General features: G+C 40.7%; 1 protein-coding gene across 3 annotated transcripts in view; it reads right to left on the bottom strand.

Moving 5' to 3' along the window:
- The window catches only part of LOC121891159 (copine-8), a 94,158-nt gene that overhangs the window by 65,274 nt on the left and 4,831 nt on the right, over window positions 1-24,053 (bottom strand). For all 3 annotated transcript variants that reach the window (XM_042403930.1, XM_042403931.1, XM_042403932.1), the window contains exon 2: window positions 1,947-1,987. In XM_042403930.1, the coding sequence (XP_042259864.1) occupies window positions 1,947-1,987 (41 nt within the window). The remainder of the gene's footprint in view (window positions 1-1,946; window positions 1,988-24,053) is intronic.

Genomic DNA, 24,053 nt, shown 5'->3' with positions numbered 1-24,053 from the left:
TTTTTCCCTTTGTTCACTTTGGTTTTCATTTTGGATCACTGCTCTTTAGATTTCAAAGGTATTTTTACCAGCGAGGGACAGATCTAAAGTATCTCTGTATTTCCGGTGTCTCAGATATTTTCTTTACTTCCTTGCTCTTTCTCCTGTCAGGCTGGTTCAAATCAGCAGACTGAAGACGCCACGCTCAGCATATTCACAAGTGCTACTCAGCACAACAGCATGCCTAAATGTATGGGTCAAGCCTGAGCTTCTTCCTCCCCCTCCTCCTCCTCCTCCTCCTCCTCCCCCTCTTCATTCATCATCATCATATTAAACACTGTCATCCACGTCACCATGTACGTCACTGTCATCGTCATCAACTTGAGTCATATTTATCCAACGCTACTGTAAATGTGCTGACGTGCTCTCTTACAGTGAGTGTGTGTGTGTGTGTGTGTGTGTGTGTGTGTGTGTGTGTGTGTGTGTGTGTTGGTTTTAGTTCATACCAAAAAAATCATCCTGATATTTTAACATCATCTTTAATAACAATGATTCATTTTATTGTATTTTTTAAAGGATGAATTTTACCCTCCAGCTCATCCTACCTACAACATACACCCGCCCACACACACACACCGACAGACACACACACACTCAGGGAAGAAAGAAAACAAAATACCTCCAGCATTTACACACCACTCTAAACACACCGTAAAGCCCTCTTTTAAAAGGGACAGTTTGACGTTTTTCACTTTTGCTTATTCACTTTTTCCACCACTACTCTTGTGTCTGTATGCTAATATATGAAGCTTCAGTAGATGCTACAGGTTGTTAGCTTAGCTTAGCATAAAGACTGGTAGCGCACACTGTATTCAACGTAACATGAACTGTAGGGGTGGCTGAAAAACAACTGATTCGCATAAGAACTGAGATTCTCATCTTCTTCAATTCAATTCACAAATGCAAAAAACATGTTTATGTAATAATATTAGTTAATAACGGAACGAAGAAAGCAGAACTCAACACACAGTCAACTGTATTAAGAACCTAAAAATAGTGCCCCCTCTATTTATTCAGTCCATCATGTATTCTCAACTGAACCATGACACCCAGAATCGGAATATAATTGAATCGTGACATTCCCGAAGATTCCCAATTCTACTAATGAGGCTCCACTTCCACTTGAATTGTTAAGATTGTGTTCTGACACAGGACAACATGAAGCGCAGCGCCTTGGATGTTTGTTTAGGGTGACAATACCACCAAAGCGTCTGATAATGAACGACATTAAAAACCTTTATTAGTCCTTTTTATCTCCAATTCCTTGTGCAGAGCAGATGAAATAAAAATGCATTGTTTTCCATAATCCTTGGTACAATAGACAAGTGAAAACAGTATCACTGTGATGATTTTAACTGTAGGAGGAGAGCGGAATCGTCACTCGTTCTACTAATCTATAGGGAGAAGCCTGTTAGCTGGCCTTCCATGCATTAGTCAGACCTGCCTCAAGCCGAGCTCACAAATTTAGTGGAAAAAAAAAACTTACTTTCACATAAGGAGTGACTCACGACTACATACAGCAAAAGAAAAAACCTTCTTTCAGTCCCTAATTAAATTCCAACTCTGTTCGTTCCCTTTGTATCTTTGTTCATTTCATCTTTTTCTTTTACACATTCATTTCCCTCCTTCTTGCCTAATCCATTGTCTATCATCTTTCTCTTTTTTTAAATTTCCTTCAATAAATTCCACTTTTTTTGTGCTTTTTTATTTTTCTGTAAATATATTGTTATATGTTTTATTGACAACATACACTTCTTCTCATTTTTCTTACTTTCCCTCACTACTCTTCCTTCTTCCCTCTGCTTCCTTCCTGTTCTACCAATTGTGAAGAAGAATTTAATAATTTAAATTAATAATCATCCAATGACGGAAACACAAACTTGATCAAAAAAAAAAAATCATCTTACTTGGGTCTGATTTGGAGAAGGTGTCCCTGTCCAGCAGGTTTCTGTTGAGACACAAAGGTGAAAGAAGTTAGAAACACGGTTCACTCGGTGAGACGGGAAAACATTCATCATCCAACTGTGGCAGTGAATATATTTTAACACAGAGACTATTTATGTGCTCTGTTGGCCATGAGTCAACACGTTATCATCAAGCTCTGTTTACAGTATCACTGTGAAACTCTCATCCAAGGTGTGAACAAAAAAAACCGAACACTGTATATACAGTAGGACACTATTAACTACAACACTGAGGCCTGTGCACTGCTGGTGACAGAAGTGGACAAACAACAAAGACATGTTCCTTCATTATGATGAACACGTTCACACTAGTGCACCACATTCGCAGCTAAATAGTCCCAAATAAATGCACTATTTACTCCTGTTTGAGTAGTATTTGCTAAAAACTACAGTGCCCAGCTGATTTAGAAAATGACTGAGCCTTTAAAAAAAGAAAGTATATATTCATGACCCATTTTCAAAGATTCATGACTTCAGTGGGAATGAATGAGCTTGAAGCTAAAAAGACAGGCTAGGGAACTTGGAAATAGAGTAACACAGTGTTGGTTTCAGTATTTTTGCAGGATTTTTTATTACAATGACAAAAATAAAGAATATCACCATCTTTATTCTTCATTACTGCACAGTGGAAACTGAGTTGGGAAATAAAAAAACAAAAAAAAACATATACAGCAAATACAAACTGGGCTCCATGTTCACAAAAGGCTTGTTTGTTTCACCTATAAGCGTGTCCACAAACAGTTTGAGAGTACTTCCACACAAAAAAAAAAAAAAAAAACTACCATACACACTATCTTCAGATTCCACAACTAAGCAGAGTGTGGTTTCAGACTTCTTATTTATGGGTATTCAGATTTTTATGGATCCTCATTTCATGCTCGAAAAACACCACTAGGTCTAAGCTGATATTCTCTGAGACTAGTGATATATTGTGCAGTCCTCTGTCTCAGCAAAGCATCGAGTTTCAGCCAAGATGGACATTAATAAAATCGTGAAGAATTTATGTTCCCCAAAAAGAGGAAGGAGGAGGGCTGAGGCAAATTAAATGGTCTGGTATGAAAGTGGTGTGAGACTTTATCATTAATTCTGATTTGAGAATAATGAGATGAATGATGGTGATGACAACTAATGGTGTAGAGAGGAGAGGAGAGGAGAGGAGAGGAGAGGAGAGGAGAGGAGAGGAGAGGAGAGGAGAGAAGAGGAGAGGAGAGGAGAGGAGAGGAGAGGAGAGGAGAGGAGAGGAGAGGAGAGGAGAGGAGAGGAGAGGAGAGGAGAGGAGAGAAGAGGAGAGGGATCACTAACTTGTCAGGGAGGTTAAATCACTCTAGCATGTTAAGGGCTTTGAAAAGAATAGAATCCACTCTCCAATCCACTGTCTGTTATCTATTTAACGTGCCTTGATGTTTCCCGGTCAAAGAAAAGGCATCAAAATGTAGGTAATGCTTCCTGACATCCTTTCATCCTCTGGGATTGTGAGGGACTTTATAAAGCTGTCGGACAAAGCCCTTCAACCATCGCTAGCAGGAGACTCTCCAGGCTGCAAGCTGGTTTTCAGTAACAGCCTCTTTTATTATAGCTGGGTTTTTTTTTTTTTTTTCCAGCTCACTTTCAGCTGTCTCTACCTCTCTGTTCTGTCTCTGGGTTGTTTTTTTGTTGTTGTGTGAACTTGCCATTTCATCAACACCACCTATGGCATTTTTCTCTCCGTCTCACTCTCTTGTGAGCGTGTTAGCTCTCAAAAAAAAAACACCTTCGGTATCGTTTCTGTCTTTCCTGCTTGTTCGCAGTCTGACGTGTCAAGTTCACACACTTGCTCAGGCATAAATTGCAGCATCATTTATACCAAATACCTCATACCAAATGTACCATGTCTAAGCATGTTGCACAATGATATTTGACTTTTACCTTTGAGATATTTGAAACAGTCATTTGTAAAATTGGCTCAGATTTGGGTTTCCTCCCATAATCCAAAGATACACACAGGTCAGGTCCACTAGAGACTATATGAAGTGCATATGTGTCTGTTTACCTACTGTGTTGTCTTTACAAGTTGTGATTATGCATCCACACATCGCCTCCCTCAGCAACAAAAACACTGATGGACACAATAATTAAACATGTTTACATGGTATACTTGCAGTAACCACTCCTGCTTATATGCTTTAAAGCTTAGCCTGATTAAAGTCTGAAGACGCTTCCTCAGCACAATGTCAGCTTCTCTCCAGCTGATGAGTGATTGGACAGCAATTGGAACTTATTCAACGGAACCCCAGTTGCTTTTTATCTAATTAAGTCACTCTGCAACTGTAATGTCTTTAAAAGCAGGAAAAGACAACACTGATGCCATATCATGTAATTTCTGATAATCAAAATCTAAGATGATGTCTATTTTCATATCATGATATGGATATAATATCGATATATTGCACAGCCCTAATCCAAGCCCAAAGATATTCCATTCACAATGATATAACATAGAAGAAAAAGCAAATCCTGCAACTGGAAAATGACAGAAAAAAATGTGTATTAGGATAATAGTTGATTAATTTTCTTCCTATCTACTAATTAACTAATGGATGAATTGTTTCAGCTTTACAGAACTCCTATTTGAGTGACTTTTGCTAAAAGCTACAACGTCCAGCTGTTTGAAGAAATGATTTAGCCTTTTTAAAAATGAAACTATATATTTGAGACCTGATTCTGAAGATTTACATCTTGGTATGAAGAATTATTTGCTTTGTGGATTTACATTGACTTCTTCACATGTTGAACTGTCCCTTTAACTAGTGTAAACACTGTATTTTTAACTGACAATTAGTTGTCAGTTAAAATAAGGGATGGAGGTACAGTAGATGGTCTGAAATCACTAATCCAGTTTAATCATTTAACACCATCTAAATAAACTTGCACCTCAAAAGATGAACGCACAGCTGTATGCATCAGATAAACACAATAATGTGCCACCGTGTAGCTGTTGGCTGGGAGCCATTTCCCACTTTGAGTTTGGTTTACAGTTAGGAACACAAGTTAAAATACACTTCTCTCCCTTTGAGAGAAACATTTTGAGGCTCCACAGTCCATGACTGGCTGCTGCTCAAAGCACATCACACATGGTGGCACTCCAAATGGGCTCCTGGGCGTATTGTGTGTGTGTGTGTGTCTGTGTGTGAGCGAGTGTGTGGTTTGTGTGTGTGAGTAAGACACGTTTTCAGGATTTCCACTTCAGAGGATAATGTGAATGAGTCATGGCTCTCTCTCTCTTTTTCTTTCGCTCCTTTCCCTCTTTTCATCCAGAGGCAGGCAGCGGAAAGCTAAAAGCTGCCATCCGAGTCAAAGAGAGGTCTGCAGGAATAAAGGTACCAGACGGAAATAGTGTTCGTATTTTTAGTGTTGGGTTTTCCTGAAAGTACTAGTAATGTGTCATTTTGATTTTATGCCTCTTTTGGTCATATAAATATTAGACAGTGTAATAAGTCTCAGAACAGAAGCAATCACCTGATCGAATTCAACACTATAAAGTAAAGCAATGTGATCCCACTGTCGGTGATAAAGTCAACTGCTCCTTCTCAGGATATTGATTTTTTCAATAGATTCCCCCTCAGGCTTTCAGCTTTTGTATGTTTAGATGCAGCCTCTTTCTCTCTCTTATCCTTCCTCAAAGAAAAACCACATCTGGCATTTCCATTGGCTCTCACTCTTTCTAGTTCCTTCAGACAAAAAACACTTTCACAGCCTTCTCTCTCTAGTTTACTTGCTGCTTAATCACTTCATTTTTTTTTAAGTGTTTCTGTTTTTTCTCTTCTAATCTGTTCCCACGTCTATCTGAAGCCCACTCCAAATAGTGAAATGCATATAAAACCCTAAGTAAACCAGTCAGAAACTGGGTCGATTATCCTTTAAAAAAGTTAATTCACTGAGTAGTAAACAAGTTAGTAAAGAGACACACTGATGTGTGTGACTCATCACCACGTCAGATGGCGAAGTGACTCCTGTGGCCCATTACAATAAATTCTTGAAATTTCAGATGTAAAATATCCTGCGTGAATACAATTTCTCTGCCAACGGACAAATCACATGTCAAGTGTTCACCTGTACAGGTTTTAAGGTAATTATTGTAAAAGGACACAAACACGCATGACGCAAAGCACAAAGTATCCCCTTTAGATGATTATGATGTTAGAGACATAACTGTAAACACAATTTACCTAGAAGCAGTTAGCACATCCAGTGTTCCCATGAGTGTGTGATGTGAAAAGATGTCACATGTTTGTGAAATGGTTAACCAGTGGTGGTTTAGACAAAGAAAATTGAGGTTACGATTAGATGTAGGTGACTGCAAGTTTAGTTTAACTAAAATATTTTTGAAGAAATCTTTACTTGATACATTCTCTCACTGACATTTTATAGGCGTTCCTCTACATTTCCAGTTCAATCTCCTACAAATATGCATATTTATTACACATATAGAATATGAAGGAAGTATACACAGAAAATTACACATATTACAGAAACCACAGGCTAACAGCAAACAAGCTGTAGCTGTACTGTGGCCTGTGGCATGTTTTTTCTTTCTACTGTAATTATGGCCATGTTGGATTAGTTTCTAAACACTCCAGTTTAGCCATGTTGGTTTGTTTGGGTTTGCAGTTGTAGAAATGAGCTCCTCATCTTCTTCTAATACATTTCCAGCAGACTAGATGCTGCTAGGCGCACCAGAATTGATGCTACACATTTAAAGGACAGGTTCACAGTTTTTCAAGTCTGCCTTAAAACAATATTCAGGCGCCCAAATGAACATTGGAACAGGTTTTCTTGCTGCAATAATCCTGTTTATACTGGCCATTAAAAGATCCCTTTATAATGCACTTCCAGTGGGTGATGCGGAACAAAATTCAAAGTCCTCCTTCGGCACAAAAATGTCTTTAAAACTTTATCTGAAGCTTATATGAAGCTTCAGCAATTCAAATTTGTGAAATATACACTGCAGCTCACAAGGAAACACTGCCTGGGGAAACAAAAAGGGGGAATTTTATTCTAAAAGGAGAATAACTTTGGAAGATACCCACTGGATTTAACTAACTCAGACTGCCAAAGCATCACATTAGCTTCAGATCAACTTTTAAGTTCATTTTTGGACAAAATGAGGCCTGGGCCCACCCACATGGTACTCAGGCCCACCTCAATCAGAAGGCTGCCTTTTTTGCTGGATCATCATCCAGTAAGCACCAGTCAATGAATACTGCCTACTTTTTCGCTAACTAGCTGCTAACACATTGCTGTGGGAGATGCAGAACATGTATAGCAGCTGAAGAGCACACAGCAGACAGGGCCTTTCCATCGCTTGTTGAGGTGCTTGATGCATGCCCCAGTGACATATTTCCCAAAATGAATCGTCTCCTGGGCCCTCGTCACCCTACCCTTAACAAGCCGTACTGTTTAAAGATTCTTTTCAACTGTCAGTCAGATAAAAACTGGCATCAGGGCATCAACGATGACATACAGACTGAACTCTTTCTCCTTGCTCTCCTTTAAAAGAGAACTGACTGAAGCGTTGGACTATAATGAAATCATTTGAGTGTTCAACACCAATAAGCCCCGTCGTCTCCTGCTGTAATAATCAAAAGTAAGCTAATTTACAATTTCGGACTGCAGCAGCCTATTGCCTCTTTCAATATTATTTTTTATTGGGTATAGTTTTTATTGGTTGTACAATTGGATTTAATGCTGATGTTGCTGCGCCTGCCATCTGTGTGTGTGTGTGTGTGTGTGTGTGTGTGTGGTTTATGTAGCTGCCATGCGAGGCTATGTTCAGGTGTCATCTTTAACATTATTGAGCATGTTGGTGCCGGTGTACCTCTATCCATACGCTTGATTAATGATGCTGCTGGGTCTGTCAGCTGTGTGTGTGAATATGTGACCGCCATGCCAGACTATGAGATGCTATTAATGTTCATCTTGGTGCCTGTAACATTACCTCTGTGGTGCATTCATGCAAGTATAGCTGTAATGGCCTATTTTGGTGAATGTGCATTTCAGAATCTATTGAGTATGATTGGTCTTGGACAGGCTAGGCCCACCTGATCTTCTCTGTGCCCACCAACACTGTGATTTCTGTTACTGCTATAAATGAGCTGAATACTGAGCTCCATGATGGTGTATGGAGATACAGTACAGGTGTGCCAGTGTATTACCTCTCTGACATTTAAGACTTTGCCATGTTTTTAAATATCTTAGCTCCTATGTTTTACCTCTGACTTACATACTGTATGTAGGCACAAACACAAGCACAACAAACCACCAGCATCACTGACTGACACGTAAAATAATTGGCAGATATGGCAGAGCTGATCTCAGAGCTGATCTCAGCGTGTACGTTGCTGTCAAAGCAGGCTTCCTCTTCCCCGGGGACAACCGCTGCCAGCGCAGTCCTGACCCATCCTGACCATGCTTCTGACGCATCACTTCTGACAGCTGTCAATCACAGCAACTGGAAGCGAAATCTGACACCGGGTGGGGCGGGAAACACATATAAACACACGCTCACATTTGCTCCTTCATGCTCATTTGCCTCTTCAGTCTCCCGTTGAGAGAGTTAATAAAAGGGGAAAGAAGGAATTGAAAGGGACTAAAGATAGACGAGGGGAGGTAGATAAAGAGACAGACAGACAGAGAGATACTTATATGGCAACTCTTTAATTATGTGAAATACCTGGTGGAGCTTCAGTATGGGGTCAGAGAGAGCAGTTATCTCCCCCCCCCCCCCCCCCCCCACACACACACACACACACACACACACACATACAAACTGGAGACACACCTCTTCGCATTCGCTCGACGGGAAGAGCCTCACGATAACAGCATAGCAGTATGGGGATGGTTACCATGGCAACTACCGACAGCCAATTGGGGCCACTGGACTGACTTGACTGGCAGTTGCTGTGCGTGTATGTGTGTGTGTGTGTGTGTGTTGTTATTCCACCCGACTCGACGAGCAGGGATGCCATCAGTGCTTTGGTCATTGTGGCATTCACCTTTCCACCTCTTTCCTTGCTTCTCTTCTCCTACCCCACTTTTCCCCTTCTCTTGATCCATTTTTCCTCTTTTCTCCACTGATTTTATTCCCTCTCATTTCTTGTTTACCCCCCCCCCCCCCCCACTCTCACCAGTCCCTCACCTCCGATACTTTCATTTCTCTCCTCTGATAAGGATTGCTCCTATTTTTAAATTAATTAATACAGCCAGATTGCCTTTTGGACTGGCTTGAGAGGCTGTGTCCCTGACAGTGTGTTACCTTGACGACACAACAGCAAAAAGCCCCCCAGGACCCTCGCAACCCTCTGCTACACTACTGAAATAAATTGGGTTTTTAGCCCACTGGAGGAGGGCGGGGAGGAGAGGAGAGGAGAGGAGAGGAGAAAGGACAGAGTTCACAGAAACAAACAGTACAGGTGTTGAGTGAAAGAGTTGGCAGGCAGCGTAATTAACCGTCCCAAATTGTGCGAGAGCAGCAAGAGGAAGCTTCTTTTTGTGCGTGTGTTTGAGACTTAAGCTGTTCTATTTCTGTGTTTATGGACTCTATTTGGAGCTCGGGCTTAACCACGGGCAGGAGAAAGGGAGAAAAGTTAAGTGGGAGAGTGTGAAAAAAAGAGGAGGGGGGGTTTAAAAGCTACAGCAGATGGTGATGTGGCGTATAGTTGCTATGCCAATGCCAACGTCCCTTTGCTCACTTTGGTTGAATTGCTGTTCTAGATTAAAAATTACTGCAAGATTTGTCGCTGTTGTTGCCACCGCTGCTGCTGCTGCTACAGTAATATAATTAATTACCTTCAATGTCAGTTGAGTTTTTCAGTTACAGAAAGAACTTTTCCCCTCTAGAACTCTTTTTCTACACATAAATCAACATTATGTAACATTTTCTTTGTCATTATGTTCTTATTTACTCTTTAATTTATGTTTGCTTCCCACAGTTTTGTTCTTAATTAGTTAATCACTCTCAGTCGATTCTTATTAGTTAATTATCGTAGAGTGCTCCTGTATTTGTGTTGAGCTTCGTGGTCTGTAAGCCTGAGAATGCTGCAATGTGTATTAGTGAAGTGATGTGACAGTAGATTAAATAGTTAATTCCAGTAGAGGGATCCTTGGAAAAATATCAATATCAATATCTTGTAAAGATACCGTAATGGCCTCTAAAAGCACAGCTTAATAATTCATTTAAAACCAGTCATCCTCCCTGCAGTTCATTCATGTACTACAGGGCTGCAACTAACTATTATTCTCATTATCAATAGATCTGTTGATTGTTTTCCCAATTAATCGATTAGCCGTTTCGTCAATAAAATGTCACACAATGGTGAGAAATGTCAATCACTGTTTCCCAAAGATCAAGACGCAACCTTAAATGTCTTGTTTTGTCCCAACCAACACTCCACAAAGTGAATATCTTTAGCTTCCTATCACAAAGGACTAAAGAAACCAGAAAATATTCACATTTAAGATGCTGAAACCAGAGAATTTTAGCATTATTTTTGTAAAAAATTACTCAAAATGATGAACCTGCAACTCATTTTTTGTTGATCAACTAATCTATCTATCAGCTCTAGATTCAGGTAACTGACATTTAATGTTGCTGGGGTTTTTTTACACCATATATCACTCTGGAATTGTATTTCTGGTCGACCACTCAGTCACTTGTCCTTGTTTTTTCCTCCCGCAGCATTTTCATACCTGAAACTGCTCTCAAGCTCAATACATGATGTGCTGTGACTTCTCATCACATTTCTTCTGCTTCACCTCTGCTTCCTCAAAGCTCTCCTCTCCTTACTTGAGTGTTTCATCTTCTTTGCATTATTCTCCGCTTCCTTACTCTTCTTTATTATTACAGAATTCTTCATTTCTTCAAATCCTCTCTGCTGTCCTGTTTCTTGTTCTGTCCTCTTCTCAGGGGAACAGGGGTTTTCTCGGTGAGAGCCCACAGCATTCATTCCTTATCTGTCTTGTGTTTTGCTGCTTCTTTCCCTCCTCACTCTCTCTCTCTCTCTCTCTCTCTGTCTCTCTTTCTATGTCTCTCTCTCTGTTTGACCGTGACCTGAATAGGCTCTTTGGAGACTACACCATCTCACTGAACTAGATACAGTTACACACATATGTAGATACACACAGAGCCACATGGAGCAACCTGTGTATGGTCTAATGATTTTCCAGTTCAACTAACTCCGGTGTCCACCACCTAACTGCAAACGCTCACATATACACAAAAACAAACGAATACCAAATGTCAAACCTAATATTTCCACATAATATACGTAGGTGCAGTATTTCAGATCTAATCAGCAAAGCTAAAGATAACACTGGGTGAAAAACAAAGAGACTGTTTTTGCAGTGGCGAGTAATCTCAAATTGGAGTCCATGTGTGACTGGAAACACCAGCAAGAGACAGAATACCAACCCGACAGAGACGCAATTCACTCTCATTTATAGAGAGAAGCTGAGGTTTTCAGTTTCTATGGATGACATGTGTTGATGTCACTTATTCATACACTTCGCCAAGACATGTTGTGGCTGCTATGAATGAGGAGGGCTGCAGTGCCACAAGGAAAACAAGTCCATAACTTCAGAAAGTAAATGCCATCAGAATGGAAAATAATCTGTTTGACGTAGCTGGCAGTCAGCAGTGTTTGGACATTGAAATGTGGCCAGAATGAATAAACCCCATGTACACCTTGCATTAACTCGTGATCTGTATCTGGATAAAGAATGTTAATGCAGGATGGAAAAGCACACAGAATCCATTGTGATCTGAATGCGATCTGACAAACCACATGTGGGCGGGTCAGCAGGCTCGCATTGTGACCGAATTCTAACTATGTTAAAATGCAATGCGTACAGCGTAACCACATTCTTAAGAATAAAATCACCTACAAACACCTTTTCCTGCTAGCTTAAGAAATCCCAGCAAAAACTATGAGTGGTAGCAGTAGCTGGCAATTCTTCCCTCTCAAAAAGACACTCGTCCAGGATATCACTTTGCTTGACCTGGGCTGCACCATGTTTGTTGATAATGCTTATTAATATCAGGCGTATATGGAGCCATATACAGTATATCTTCTGAAAAAGGGAACATGGAGCATACAGAACATAACAGAAAGAGAATTAAGAAAGGGAAGACCCAAAACATTCATATGTGTATTATTCCGATGTTGCTATTTTTAGAAGACGCTAATGCACCACAGTCCATATCCTACTTGTATTGAAAACTATCATCATTCTAATTTATAGCTGATGTGCTCATTTTAAGCACCTCGCAATGCTGTCTTATCACTCCAACAGTGTGACGTGGCTGACCTCATCACACAAGGCTGAACCTTTGCCTTACTCAAGTGTCCTGCCTCCTGCTTCATAATACATCCCTGTCATACAGTCTATACACTTTGGTTCTATCAAAGCACGGCAGCACAGTCGGGGCACAGAGCGCATATTCTATTATCACACCAGAGACCTCAGTTCCACTCCCCTATCTTTCTAAAATACTGTGCCTCACTATTCAGATGCTACTCTTACAATAATCTACAAATGCGTTTTGCTTTTTCTTAATTTCTCCTTAGAGGGGGGTTTCCCTCCCTGTGCAGACTTGACATCCAAAACAATGAGCTGAAAGCTGCTAAAAGCTGCAAAAAGCTGAAGACTAGTGTGTTGATGCTGAGTGGGCCTGGCAGTAGTAGAAACCCTTTAACCTCACTGGGAGTCCTCTCATTAAATATTAATACCAAAAATGCTATTTAATGGAGCATTAAGCTTTGTTGCAGAGATTCAACACACCTCATATATTATGCAAGACTGTAATGGTCAAAATCATAAATCTACTACAGGACTAGTATGATAGGTGCAGAAAAGAGAAATGCTGCCATGTTTTCCTTTTATTACTTAAATGTCTGTTTAAAAATGTGTTTTTTACACTTTCAATGTCACATCTTACACATTCTGAGTTCAATTCGAGTGTTTTCCAGCTGGGATGTTAAAAATGCTGCTTTTAACAGGGACCTGCACTGTACTCTTGTGCATTTACATTTAAATAGAGGTCCTATTCTCTTGGCCTTTCATGCACTTCTCGGTATCACATCCACCACTGCAGGACTCTTAGGGGCTGTGTATGTGTGTGTGTGTGTGTGTGTGTGTAGCTGTGCTTAGCAACAGACCAGGAATATTCTTGGAAACATGTGGAGCGAAAGGACACAACTGGGCATGCTCAAATATTCTCAACAGGTCGCTGAGCACCATGCTACAGGTACCTGCATCCCTTCTTTTTCTCCAATTTTCTCTCCATCGCTTCTCCCCCTCCCCCCTTCTTGCATTTTTACTGATCCATCCTATTTGCTAGTGATGACCAATTCAATTGTTACAGAACATGAAGAAAAGCACATGCTTGCACAATCACACACACACACACACACACTGAAGGGGGGCATCAGCAGCTTATATTCTCTCTCTTCTTCTCTAAGAGGGCTGCCCTAATTCTTCTTGACAAGGGCTGGGAGAGCCAAGAGAACATCTCAGCGCACACACACACACACACTGAAATATGCTGCGCCACTATCTGCTTACACACACACACACATGTGCAACAAAATACACATCAGTCATGTACAACACACATCTGCGCTAGTGGCATTTCACCTTAATTGCCTTTGTCACCGCCTTCAGTGCAGTTTAGTCCGACTCGCCTAGTTTCCTCCATCAACACATGTCACCGGCCTGCGTACTGAACGCCTGTAACTGCTCAATACCGACAAAGGCCAAGTGTCTCGGCTGCTTTAGCTGTTATTTGTCAAATATGTAATGTGTCTGTTTTGGATTTGTCTTAATCTTTTTATGCTCAGTCATAATTCTATACACATACTGCAATGTCAGAGCTCAGATGTTGTATGTCAAGCAGCCAAATTGTGTGTGAGTGTGTGTAAAAACTACTATGTGAGGTTTTGTTTGTTCTATGTATCCGCACAAGTCTTGTCTGTATGAATAACCGTGTTACAGACTGACGAGGAGTGTGAGTGTGTGTTTGTGTAACTGTTTCAATGAGGCTACTTGGAGCTACCGTGGGCGATGACCGGGCATGAAGAGGAGGAGGATGGGAGACTCCCCTCATATTAACCTTTGTATCTAACTTTTTCTCCATTACATGTGCGCCTTGGCCTTCGCACGTTGTTATCGACAGAACAAGCCAAATGCGCGTTTGTGCATGTGAGAGCGAGAGAGACGACGTGCTTGGATGCAAAGGCCGAGGCCGGGGGCTTCTACACGAGAGAGAGAGAGAGAGGCAGACAGAGAGAGAGACAGCATCCCTGGAGGAATTCAAACAGTCTCTGTGCTATGTGACCGGGATGGAGATGACTTCATTAGGCCAGCTAGTTTCCCTCTCTCCCTTCTGTGTCTGTCTCTCTCTGGCTGTGAACAGGCCTGTGAGGGTGATTTACTGTATGTCAAGTAATCTCACTCCTCAAATAGTCCAAATCTGTGTCGCACTGACAATCTCAGAGCTTGGTGTGTGACGGTGCGTCTTTCTTTTGTGAAACAGCCCTGGAAAAATCCCAGTCACATGTAGCCAATTTTCCATCCAGATATCACACCCCAAAATGTCAAATTTGGTGCTGGCAAATTTTATAGGAGATGTTTTGATTTATTTTATAATGCCTTTATATCCCATGAGAGGCAATCTACGTCATTATGAATGTAAAATGTCAGAGCATCAAAATGTGATTGTATTTTATGTGTGTGCTGGAAATGTCATCAGCTGTCTGACTGATGGGAGGTACAACAGCACAAATGTGTGTGTGTGTGTGTGTGAGTCGTTCAAACTGCATGTGTGCTATGTGTCCATGCATATTTCTCTGTGTGCTTAAAAGCTTTTAAATGTATACGTGCAGATAGATACTGTGTGTATTATGTATGAAGTCTGTCAGCTGAATTGCTCCCTTGAGGATTCTGCTGTACATCTTGATAACTATTGATGAATCCATTTGCTATTACGACTCGAGCACGTTCTCTGATGGCTTGTTGAGCAGAGCTTTTAACACCTGTTTGACCAAAAGGTAAACAGGTCTCACTGCTCATTTCTCCTCTAGGAATATTCTAAGAATATCTCAGAAGAACCTCTGTGAGACACTCAACTCTCACACTGCAAATTCAAGAAAAAAATAAATAGAAAGTCTTATTTCACATGAATGCATAGCACTCATAAAAGTCTGAAAATATCGTTAACGTGACTTTTATGAGCATTTGTGACAGGAATTAATAAAGTAATGTTACGGTTAGATGGATTTTTTTGTAAATAATAGACAATGAGTCAGGTTGGCTTGCTTTTGAGCAGCTGTTGAAAGGTGAGTGTGTGTGTGTGTCTGTCTGTCCTTGTATCCAAGTTTATCACCTGCATTTTAAAATAACACTACAGCTGTCTAACCTTGGGAGTAAGGCCAATGTGTGCGCCTATTACCCCTCCACTTATTACTTCCACAAGTAGTAGTGGGATGGTATACAACCACTTTGTGTGCATGTGTGTGTGTAGCCCTTGACCTTTGGCAATGACTCGTTCTCCCTCTCCGTCAGATCTTTATCAATCCATTTTCTCACCGCAGCTGTACAGCTTGATGTATGGAATGAATGAAATGTATCAGTGCATGCAGACACACACCATACTATCTGGTGACTTATGTAGAAAACCACCCGCAGTGATAGAACAACAGAAGGGAAGAGGTCGATAGTAATTTCCTCCAAGAGAATAAATCTTTACTGACCTGACTGGAAAAAGCCAAAACCTGATTACAGAATAGTATGGTGGCCTGTAACACAGAAACACACAAAACTCCCACAGATGCACATAAACACACTCTGCCTCGCTCAGAAACAGAGATAGTGTAAGACAGATGGGACAATGGCATCAATTCATGGACACTAAGAAGAGTTTCTTCAATATAGCTTTGTCTCACTGATTGCCTGCACCACTGTGTTCTCATCCAAAATCATTTGCGTTCCCTGCTGTTAAGAACCGCATGTAAACAGACAGAAAAAGTCTGTCGGCCGTCGTGTCATCACGCACACTCACACACATCCTTTTGTGCTTTTGGCTGGCATTGAACCAGCGCTCAGCAGGCGACCCTGTCTTCGCTTCAAAGTGATGGTTGTCAGCGTCATCTTCAATAAGAGGACCATTATGTGAGCTCTATGGGGCCAAAAAGGTCAACGCAATCACTTCCCATAGACGGAGTGGGAGTGAGCGACCTGAAAATAGATAGTGGGTCGGTCATGACTTGTGATGTTAAAAGGCGGGGTTGCTAGGTAGGTGGTTCGCCCCTCACACTCTGAGGAAAACATAATGCTCGGTGTGGACATGTTGGCTAAAGATTTCTTGTAGTTGTTTTACAAGAGAAATAGCTATAGCACATTTTAAAATGTGAATCGATAAAATCAATGGTGTAGGTCAGTAAAGTATTATTTATATAATACTTTACTGACCTACCAAAACATAAGACAGGGATGGAGATCTATAATAAGGCTTGCCTATAAAGATGGGTTTTTAGAAGCTGCTTAAAACAGTCCAAAGACTCAGCAAATCTGACAGATTGGGGAAGACGATTCCAGAGGTTTAGGGCTAAAACTGCAAAGGCATGGTCACCTTTTGTTTTGCAGTTGGAATGGGGGATTGATAAAAGGCTGAGATTTGAGGATCACTATGGTTGAGAAGTGGAATGAGGAACAGATCAGAGATGTAACTGAGGTAGCTGTAGCGGCAAGGTCATGCAGGGCCTATATGTAATCAACAGGATCTTGTAGTTTAATCTGAATTTTACAAGAAGCCAGTAGAGGGATGCAAGAACAGGGGTAATATGGGACCAACGGTTAGTTGTAGTTAATAGCCTGGCGGCTGCATTTTGAACCAAGTGTAAACAATTTAGAGCACCTTGACTGAGGCACGTGTATAGAGAATACAATAATTGAGATGGGAGAAAATAAGAATGTGAATTAATAGTTCAAGATCCGTAGAAGACAAGATACACCTGATTTTTGCGATATTTCTTAGCTGAAGAAAACAGGACTGGATGAGCTTAGTAACTTGATGTCAAAAGTCATACACTGGTCAAAGATGATACCAAGATTCTTAGCGGTAGAATCTTGAAAGGGGCAGGATTTTTCATTAAAAGCCTATAAAGAGAGATTGAACTAAGCTCCAAACAGAGCAAGCTCTGATAAAGAACAAAGGAGATAGCAGTTGGTTGGTGAGTGTTTCTGAAACTTTGTTTTTGAGTTTGATTTCGGATTTAAGCTGTTGTCAGGCCGTTGTTAGGCTTTGTTGGAGCAGAGCAATTCCTGGTTTCACTCTCTGAGTTTCAATAGGTGGGTCAGCTGACGTGAGTCACACCCTCTATTGTTGCCTTTCTGTGAAAATCTGAAAGTTCAGTGACACTGTTCAGTGACACTTCCTGGTACTTAAACAGAGGAGCTGCGCTGCAGCATCAGCGGAAGCATCAGCTCTCATTGTGTCAAGACCAAATTGGGTAAAGACCTGCGAGTCAACCTGTGCGAGTCCACCGAGCAAGGACACCAATTGGTTATTCCTTTTCTGCTATCTATTCACATAGCCTGCCTCATTCACCATGTGCTACAAAGACATCCCTGTCACACAGTCTCATCTCAGATCTCATCATGCCTTGCCGATACGTCAGCACAGAAGAAAGAACACCACCTTCAACTTAATCTCTCTAAGAGTGAGCTCTTTGTCATCCCAGCCAGTCCCTCTATACAACAACAGATCGGTATCCAGCTCAAATCAACCAAACAAAGCCCACAAAGTCAAAGAAACTTGGGTGTCATGATTGATGACCAACTACCTTTTAAGGTTCACGTGGCCTCAATTACTTTGTCGTGAAGATTTGCCCTGTACAACATCAGGAAGATCAGACTCTACCTGTCTGAGCATGCAGCACAACATCTAGCACAGGCTCTTGTAATATCAAGCAGTGATCACTGCAACTCTTTACTGGCAGGCCTCCCCACATGTACTTTCAAACCGCTGCAGATGATCCAGAATGTGGTGGCACGGCTGGTCTTCAACCAGCCCAAAACAGCACATCACCCCACTGTTCATATCCCTCCACTGGCACCAAGTTACTGCCCACATCAAATTCAAAACCTTGCTTACAAAACAGCAACTAAAACAGCTCCCACCTACCCGAACTCCCTCATTCAGGTCTACGCTCCCTCCTGCTAACTACACTCTGCCAAATGAAAGGTGCCTGGTATTACCACCACAACAGGGCCCTGAGTCACTAGCTAGACTCTTCTCTTCTGTAGTTCCCCGGTGGTGGAACGAGTTACCAAACACTGTTCAATCCACAGAGTCCCTTTCTATCTTTAAGAAAAGAGTAAAGACCCAGCTCTTTCGTGAACACCTCTGCACATGATAGACTGAAAAAAAGAAAAAGAAAATCTGCTTCTATGCATTCTAGGCACTCTATGCATTGCCTGTTGGCAACTGTTGTATCATCTCTCAGATGCACGTTGCTTCGGATAAAAGCATCTGCTAAATGAAATTGTAAATTGTAATTGTAAGATTTGATATTTGAGTGAAATGGACCAATACACTGATCAACTGCAGTGGCAAAGTTATTAGGTCCAATTAAAAGAACTTCTGATTTGTCAGGGTTTAGGTGGAGGAAATTAAGAAACATCCAATCTTTGGTGGCAGCTAAACAATCATGGGGGGAGGACAGGTGATTCAGGTTATTGGGTTTAACAGAGAAATAGATCTATGTATCACCAGCATAACAGTGATGACATGTCTTGAAAGCGGCTGAACAAATGACCCAGAAGAAGAATGTATAACGAAAAGAGGATTGGTCCAAAGACCGACCCCTGAAGAACTCCACACAGCAGGGAAGTTGATGAGGACACATTATTGTTGGTATCCACATTACAATATCTATTAGTCAAATAAGACTGAAACCAGTTTAAAGCTGTAAAAGACATGCCAACCCAGTTATGCAACCTGCAAGTAAAATGGCACGATTAATGGTATCAAAGGCAGCACTTAAATCTAGTCAGATAAGAATGGAATTTTCACTTTTGTCTGCATGCATAAGAATGTCATTGGTCACTCTTAGTAATGCGGTCTCAGTACTATGCTTGTGGTGAAAGCCAGATTGAAATTTGTCAAAGATGTTATGACCCTCAACCAAGTTCAGGAGTCGGTCCATAACAATTTTTTCAGGGATTTTGGATAAAAAAGGTAGCTTGGAGATTGGTCTATGATTCCCTAATTGGGCTGGGTCAAGAGAGAGTTTTTTAAGGAGTGGCTGAACACTGGCAATTTTAAAATAGTCAGGTACGGACCCCAATGTGAGAGAGTAACTGATAATAGGTGTGAAGTCAACAGGGGGCACTGGATACAATTTAGAGCATGTGACCCTCGAGAGGAGCTTCGGTCAAATCTTCAGGGGAGGAATAACACTAGCATGAAACTTTATCTCTTAAAGAAATACCTTGATACTAAATACTTTCCTGCTAGCAGTGCCTCATGCTGTCAGTGATGAAAGATAATTGTAAGAAAACACTGTCAGGAAACATTGCACCATGCAACTTAAATCTGAATATTTATAATCCTTTCAGAGAGATTATTTTTCAAGACCACTCCAGGCCATTGGTACAATGGCCAAATACAATTTGAAATGTCAAGCGTTTCCTTTAATCTTGGCACAATAGTCCAAAGTCTGTATCTGTTTTTGTACGATCCAGCCTTACACAACCTACATTTATCCAACCTACTTTTTATCCTTTTCTTGGCTGTGGCCCAATAACCTGAAGTGTCTTCCCTCTATCTGCTTCCCATGGTGAGATTCAACCCAATCACTGTTTTCATGTGGAAACCTCATATCTTGTTATTATGATGTATTCTGTCAAATGTGAAGTGAAGTGAATCTTATGTGGGTATTTTATGCTTTCACTAACTTTCATGAACAATTAACACATAAACATTGCTAAAAAGCCAATGTGGAGACTAAAATGCAACAGTCAGTGGGAAAATCAATATGTTTTTCTTAATTTGTCGAAAGCAGACTTTTGTACTTTGGACTGCAGTACACAGTGAAGATAATGTAAATGTTTTCATAATCTCTGCAAGCGTTCAATAGTCAATAGTCTGTACTAACATCTTCACTAAACCAAGATAAACATTCTCCAAAATTGGATTTTAAATGGTAAATGGTGTTAGGATTTGATTCCACTAAAGGCCTCAACAGTAACATCACTTATAACACAACTTCAACAAAGTCCCCCATTTCATTTAACAACATATTACTGTCTAGGTCTAGGCTTTCCTCTGGTACATCTGGTATTATAAAAAATGACACTTACCGTAGCCCGACTTCACAGCCATTCCCTCTACACTACAGACATGAGCTGAGCAGATTGTATCTCCATCTGTCCAGAGGCTACATCTTAGTGTTCATAATAGTGTAATATTACTTTCCATATCAATATTACAATGATACATTGTTTACAGTGCATACTGATTTTGTACTTCATCAGAACAGTTGTCTACTGCCATACTCCTGATCTACATACATAAACAACAAAGAGACATTAAGCCAACTGGTCACAACTTGTTAACAGTGACAAAACACTGTGATTGTACAGTTGTGCTACTCTGACTTTTTTCTTTTTACTCACATGCTGGCATTGTAGAACCCAGCAGTCATAAAGGAGAGCAGCTTTGCAACACTAGCAGGCTGAGCTGAACAAAACACAGTACAGTAAAGAAAGGATTGACATTTGAGTTTATTTTAGCTGATATCGATCCACTAAAATATGCCTGGATCTACCACCATATCACTCTCTTATAGTAGGATTGGCTTGGGACAACTCTAATACAAACCATTCAACAAATTGTCAGTTGCTCAAAAATGTATTCCTTCTTCACTTAAAGACAGAGATTCACAAAATTTGTAACACATCAATTGCATACTGAGACTTTTCATCCTTATTATTTATTGGGTTTTAATATCTAAATGCTGTTCCCGAAGCTTTTCTGCCATGAAAGTTCTGCAAGAAGTCTTGTGATTTTGGGGGGATAAAAATGTTCACATTTAAAGACACGATGAGAGTATGGGTCCTTGACGACTTCAGTCCAAATATATTGGTATCATATCAGCTTTAACATCTTGAAGTGACTGCAACCTCCTTTGAGCACAAGCACTTGTTTGTGCTGATAATGGTTACCATGCTATTTCTCAGAATGCACCATTGTGCTTTTAGAGAGGTGAGACTGTATGCCTAAACAAATTCCTTTGCCAAACAAAGCTATTGAGAAGTACCACAAAAACACAGAGCACAGTGTGTTTCATGGGCAGCTCGCAAACAAACCAAAGATTCCAAAATATACAACTACAGTTTATATGGGCAACAGCGTGTTTACATCAAACAAATACAGCTAAATACACAACTAGCTCCCACAGTTTCTTAAAGACTCATGCCTCTTTTGCTTTCAATGTTTTCCTACAGTATGTCACAATTTTACCTTGTTGATTGATTGCCTGGACCCAGAGTACTGCTGGATTTCTGTCCTTAATCACAGTTAATCACATTCACCTGGTGAAAATCATTCACAGGTATAAATAATTCCCTAATTAGATGACCAGCATTAAATTATCCATCAGGCACATTAATATGGATTTGGGAGTACTAATGCAGTTGGTACTAGGAGTTCATATGCAAATGTTAAAGCAATATAAAAGGTTCATCCATGTGCATGTGGTCATTTGTATTCATTTGGCAGCTTTTAGCATCAATGTAACAGCAGCCAATGAGGGAACAGCGGAATGAAAAATTAGACCAGTTTTCCCACTCAAAAAGAATATAATTAACCTCTTCAACACCATGACGAGCAAATGATTGCCCTGCCTGCCAAATGATTCAAACAGTAGGCTGTGTGTACTCTGTGTGGGAGGCCTCCATTCACCATTCACTGGGCTGTAATCCAGATAATGTTTGAGAGTATAAATTGGTTCCACAGGTGAGGAGATCCTCACCTGCGGTTTCCTGAGGCAGCGTTTAAGTAATGTACTCACAGCGGATCTGAATTAGACAGACTACTCTTACGCAATAAGTGTTTTAACTCATATTTAGCATGACAAGAAACACCTAAAGCCGCTGGACTACTTGTGGTTTGAAGCTGATACGATGACACATTTTTTGAGTGAATCCATTAGGATCACAGCAGTCGCGTGTCCCAGCCTTCGGGCCTGCACAAATATGACCTCGTTTTCAAATTTGGCTTCTCTTCATATTTCAAAACCAGGCTTTACTGAAATCAGTCAGGAACAATTTGTAGGCTGGGTTACAGTAGAGTGGGATAATGATGATTAAGACTTATTAAGACCTATTGTTTTTCACTTTTTCTCATTTCTAAGCTGCCCAACATGAGTAAATAAGAGGACTTGACATTCACTTGGACACGACGGTCATATCCAAGACCAAGCATTCATATTCTCCTTCTGGTTGTAAGAGCACACACATGCAGGAGGAAGCCAGCCGTAACCATAAAAAACACATTTTCATGGATATTTACTCTGCAGCCAATATGTTTTGGCAACAGGGAATATAGGAAAGAGATGCCTTTTTTTCCTCCCCATCTCTCAGCACCAGAGAGAATGTAGAGCAAAGAGCAGAAGAGCAAATCTGAAAGTTATTACTGTCAACAGTTATGATGTTTACTGACAGTGGGACCATGGCAAGAAACAGACAGGCAGGCTTGTATTTCTATATTAAAGAGGACATAGCATGCACATTTCCAGAACTATATTTATATTCTGAGGCTCTATTGGAAGATCTTTGTATGATTTGCAAGTCAAAACTCTTTATTTATCTTACACTGGCTCTTTATTCAGCCCCTCAGTTCAGCCTCTGTGTGCAACAAGCAGTTTTAGCTCCTGTCTCTGTAAGGTTAGGTAAACAAACAGTAGTAGTAGTGAACCTCACCAAATGTCTGAATATCAGACTGAAAACTATCTACACCTTTTTTAATTTTTAACCCATAGCCTATTTGTTTACATTTAGGCAAATCTATATCATGAAAAGTTATGTTGCTTTGGCTACAGACTCTCTCTTTCACACTGTACAAACAACAAACACTGGATTACTTTGACACTGAAGAAAAAGTCGGAATCTGATGTTGTGTTGTGATGTCAAGAGTTCCGCTGATTGTAGCAGCTTGTGAGTTATGACAAATATTACTGCAAAAATTCAGATGTATCTGCTCATATTTGAACAATGTATTTGCTTTCATTTACATCCCTAAGAGAGAGTAGTAGTAGTAGAAGTTAATCTAGACAAAGACACATGCATGCAAACACAAAATATATCAAAGCACCTGTGCATGCAGCTACCTAACAAACAGTAACAAGCTTTCCGATACAGAAAGCAGCACCTCCCATCATCCTTAATGGCTCATGAAATGTATAACCTTGTTACACCGATATCCATTTCTTTACAATATTAACTTCGGAATTGTACAACAAAGACAAACAGCAGAACTTTGCAGGTGTGTCACTTATTTGATAAATGAGGAGCATTGGTTTTGTGCGTACATGTGTGTGCGTTTCAGTGTGGAAAAACAGGTAACAGCCGGAGCGTCGGCCCAATCGATGACTGTAATGGAATATTTGAGTCCCCCTGGTTCCAACATGTAGGTGGTAACACGAAAGGGCATCAGGGATTCATTTATTCTTCTGTGTGCGGGTGAGAAATGGTTTGTGTGTACAATCATTCATATACGTAGACCTACAGTGTACAGCGTATGTAAACATACTTCTTTGCGTGTGTGCCTTTGTGCGACGCAGTAGGCAGCGTTTGTAGCGCATTGATCACAGCTGATACCTCGGGCTCTCCCATCGATCAGAAAAATGTCTCCAGCTCGCTGCTGAGTCTGAGCCAAGCTCTTACTTCATACCCCCACAGCCTCAGAGCATTACCTGAATTATGTGGAGATGCAGGCTGAGAGGATCTCTCAAT

This window comes from Thunnus maccoyii, chromosome 23 (genome assembly GCF_910596095.1).
Source record: "Thunnus maccoyii chromosome 23, fThuMac1.1, whole genome shotgun sequence".
NCBI classification, from domain to species: Eukaryota; Metazoa; Chordata; class Actinopteri; order Scombriformes; family Scombridae; genus Thunnus; species Thunnus maccoyii.
The sequence above is the reverse complement of the archived record's forward strand: the minus strand, read 5'-3'. Positions and strand labels throughout refer to the sequence as shown.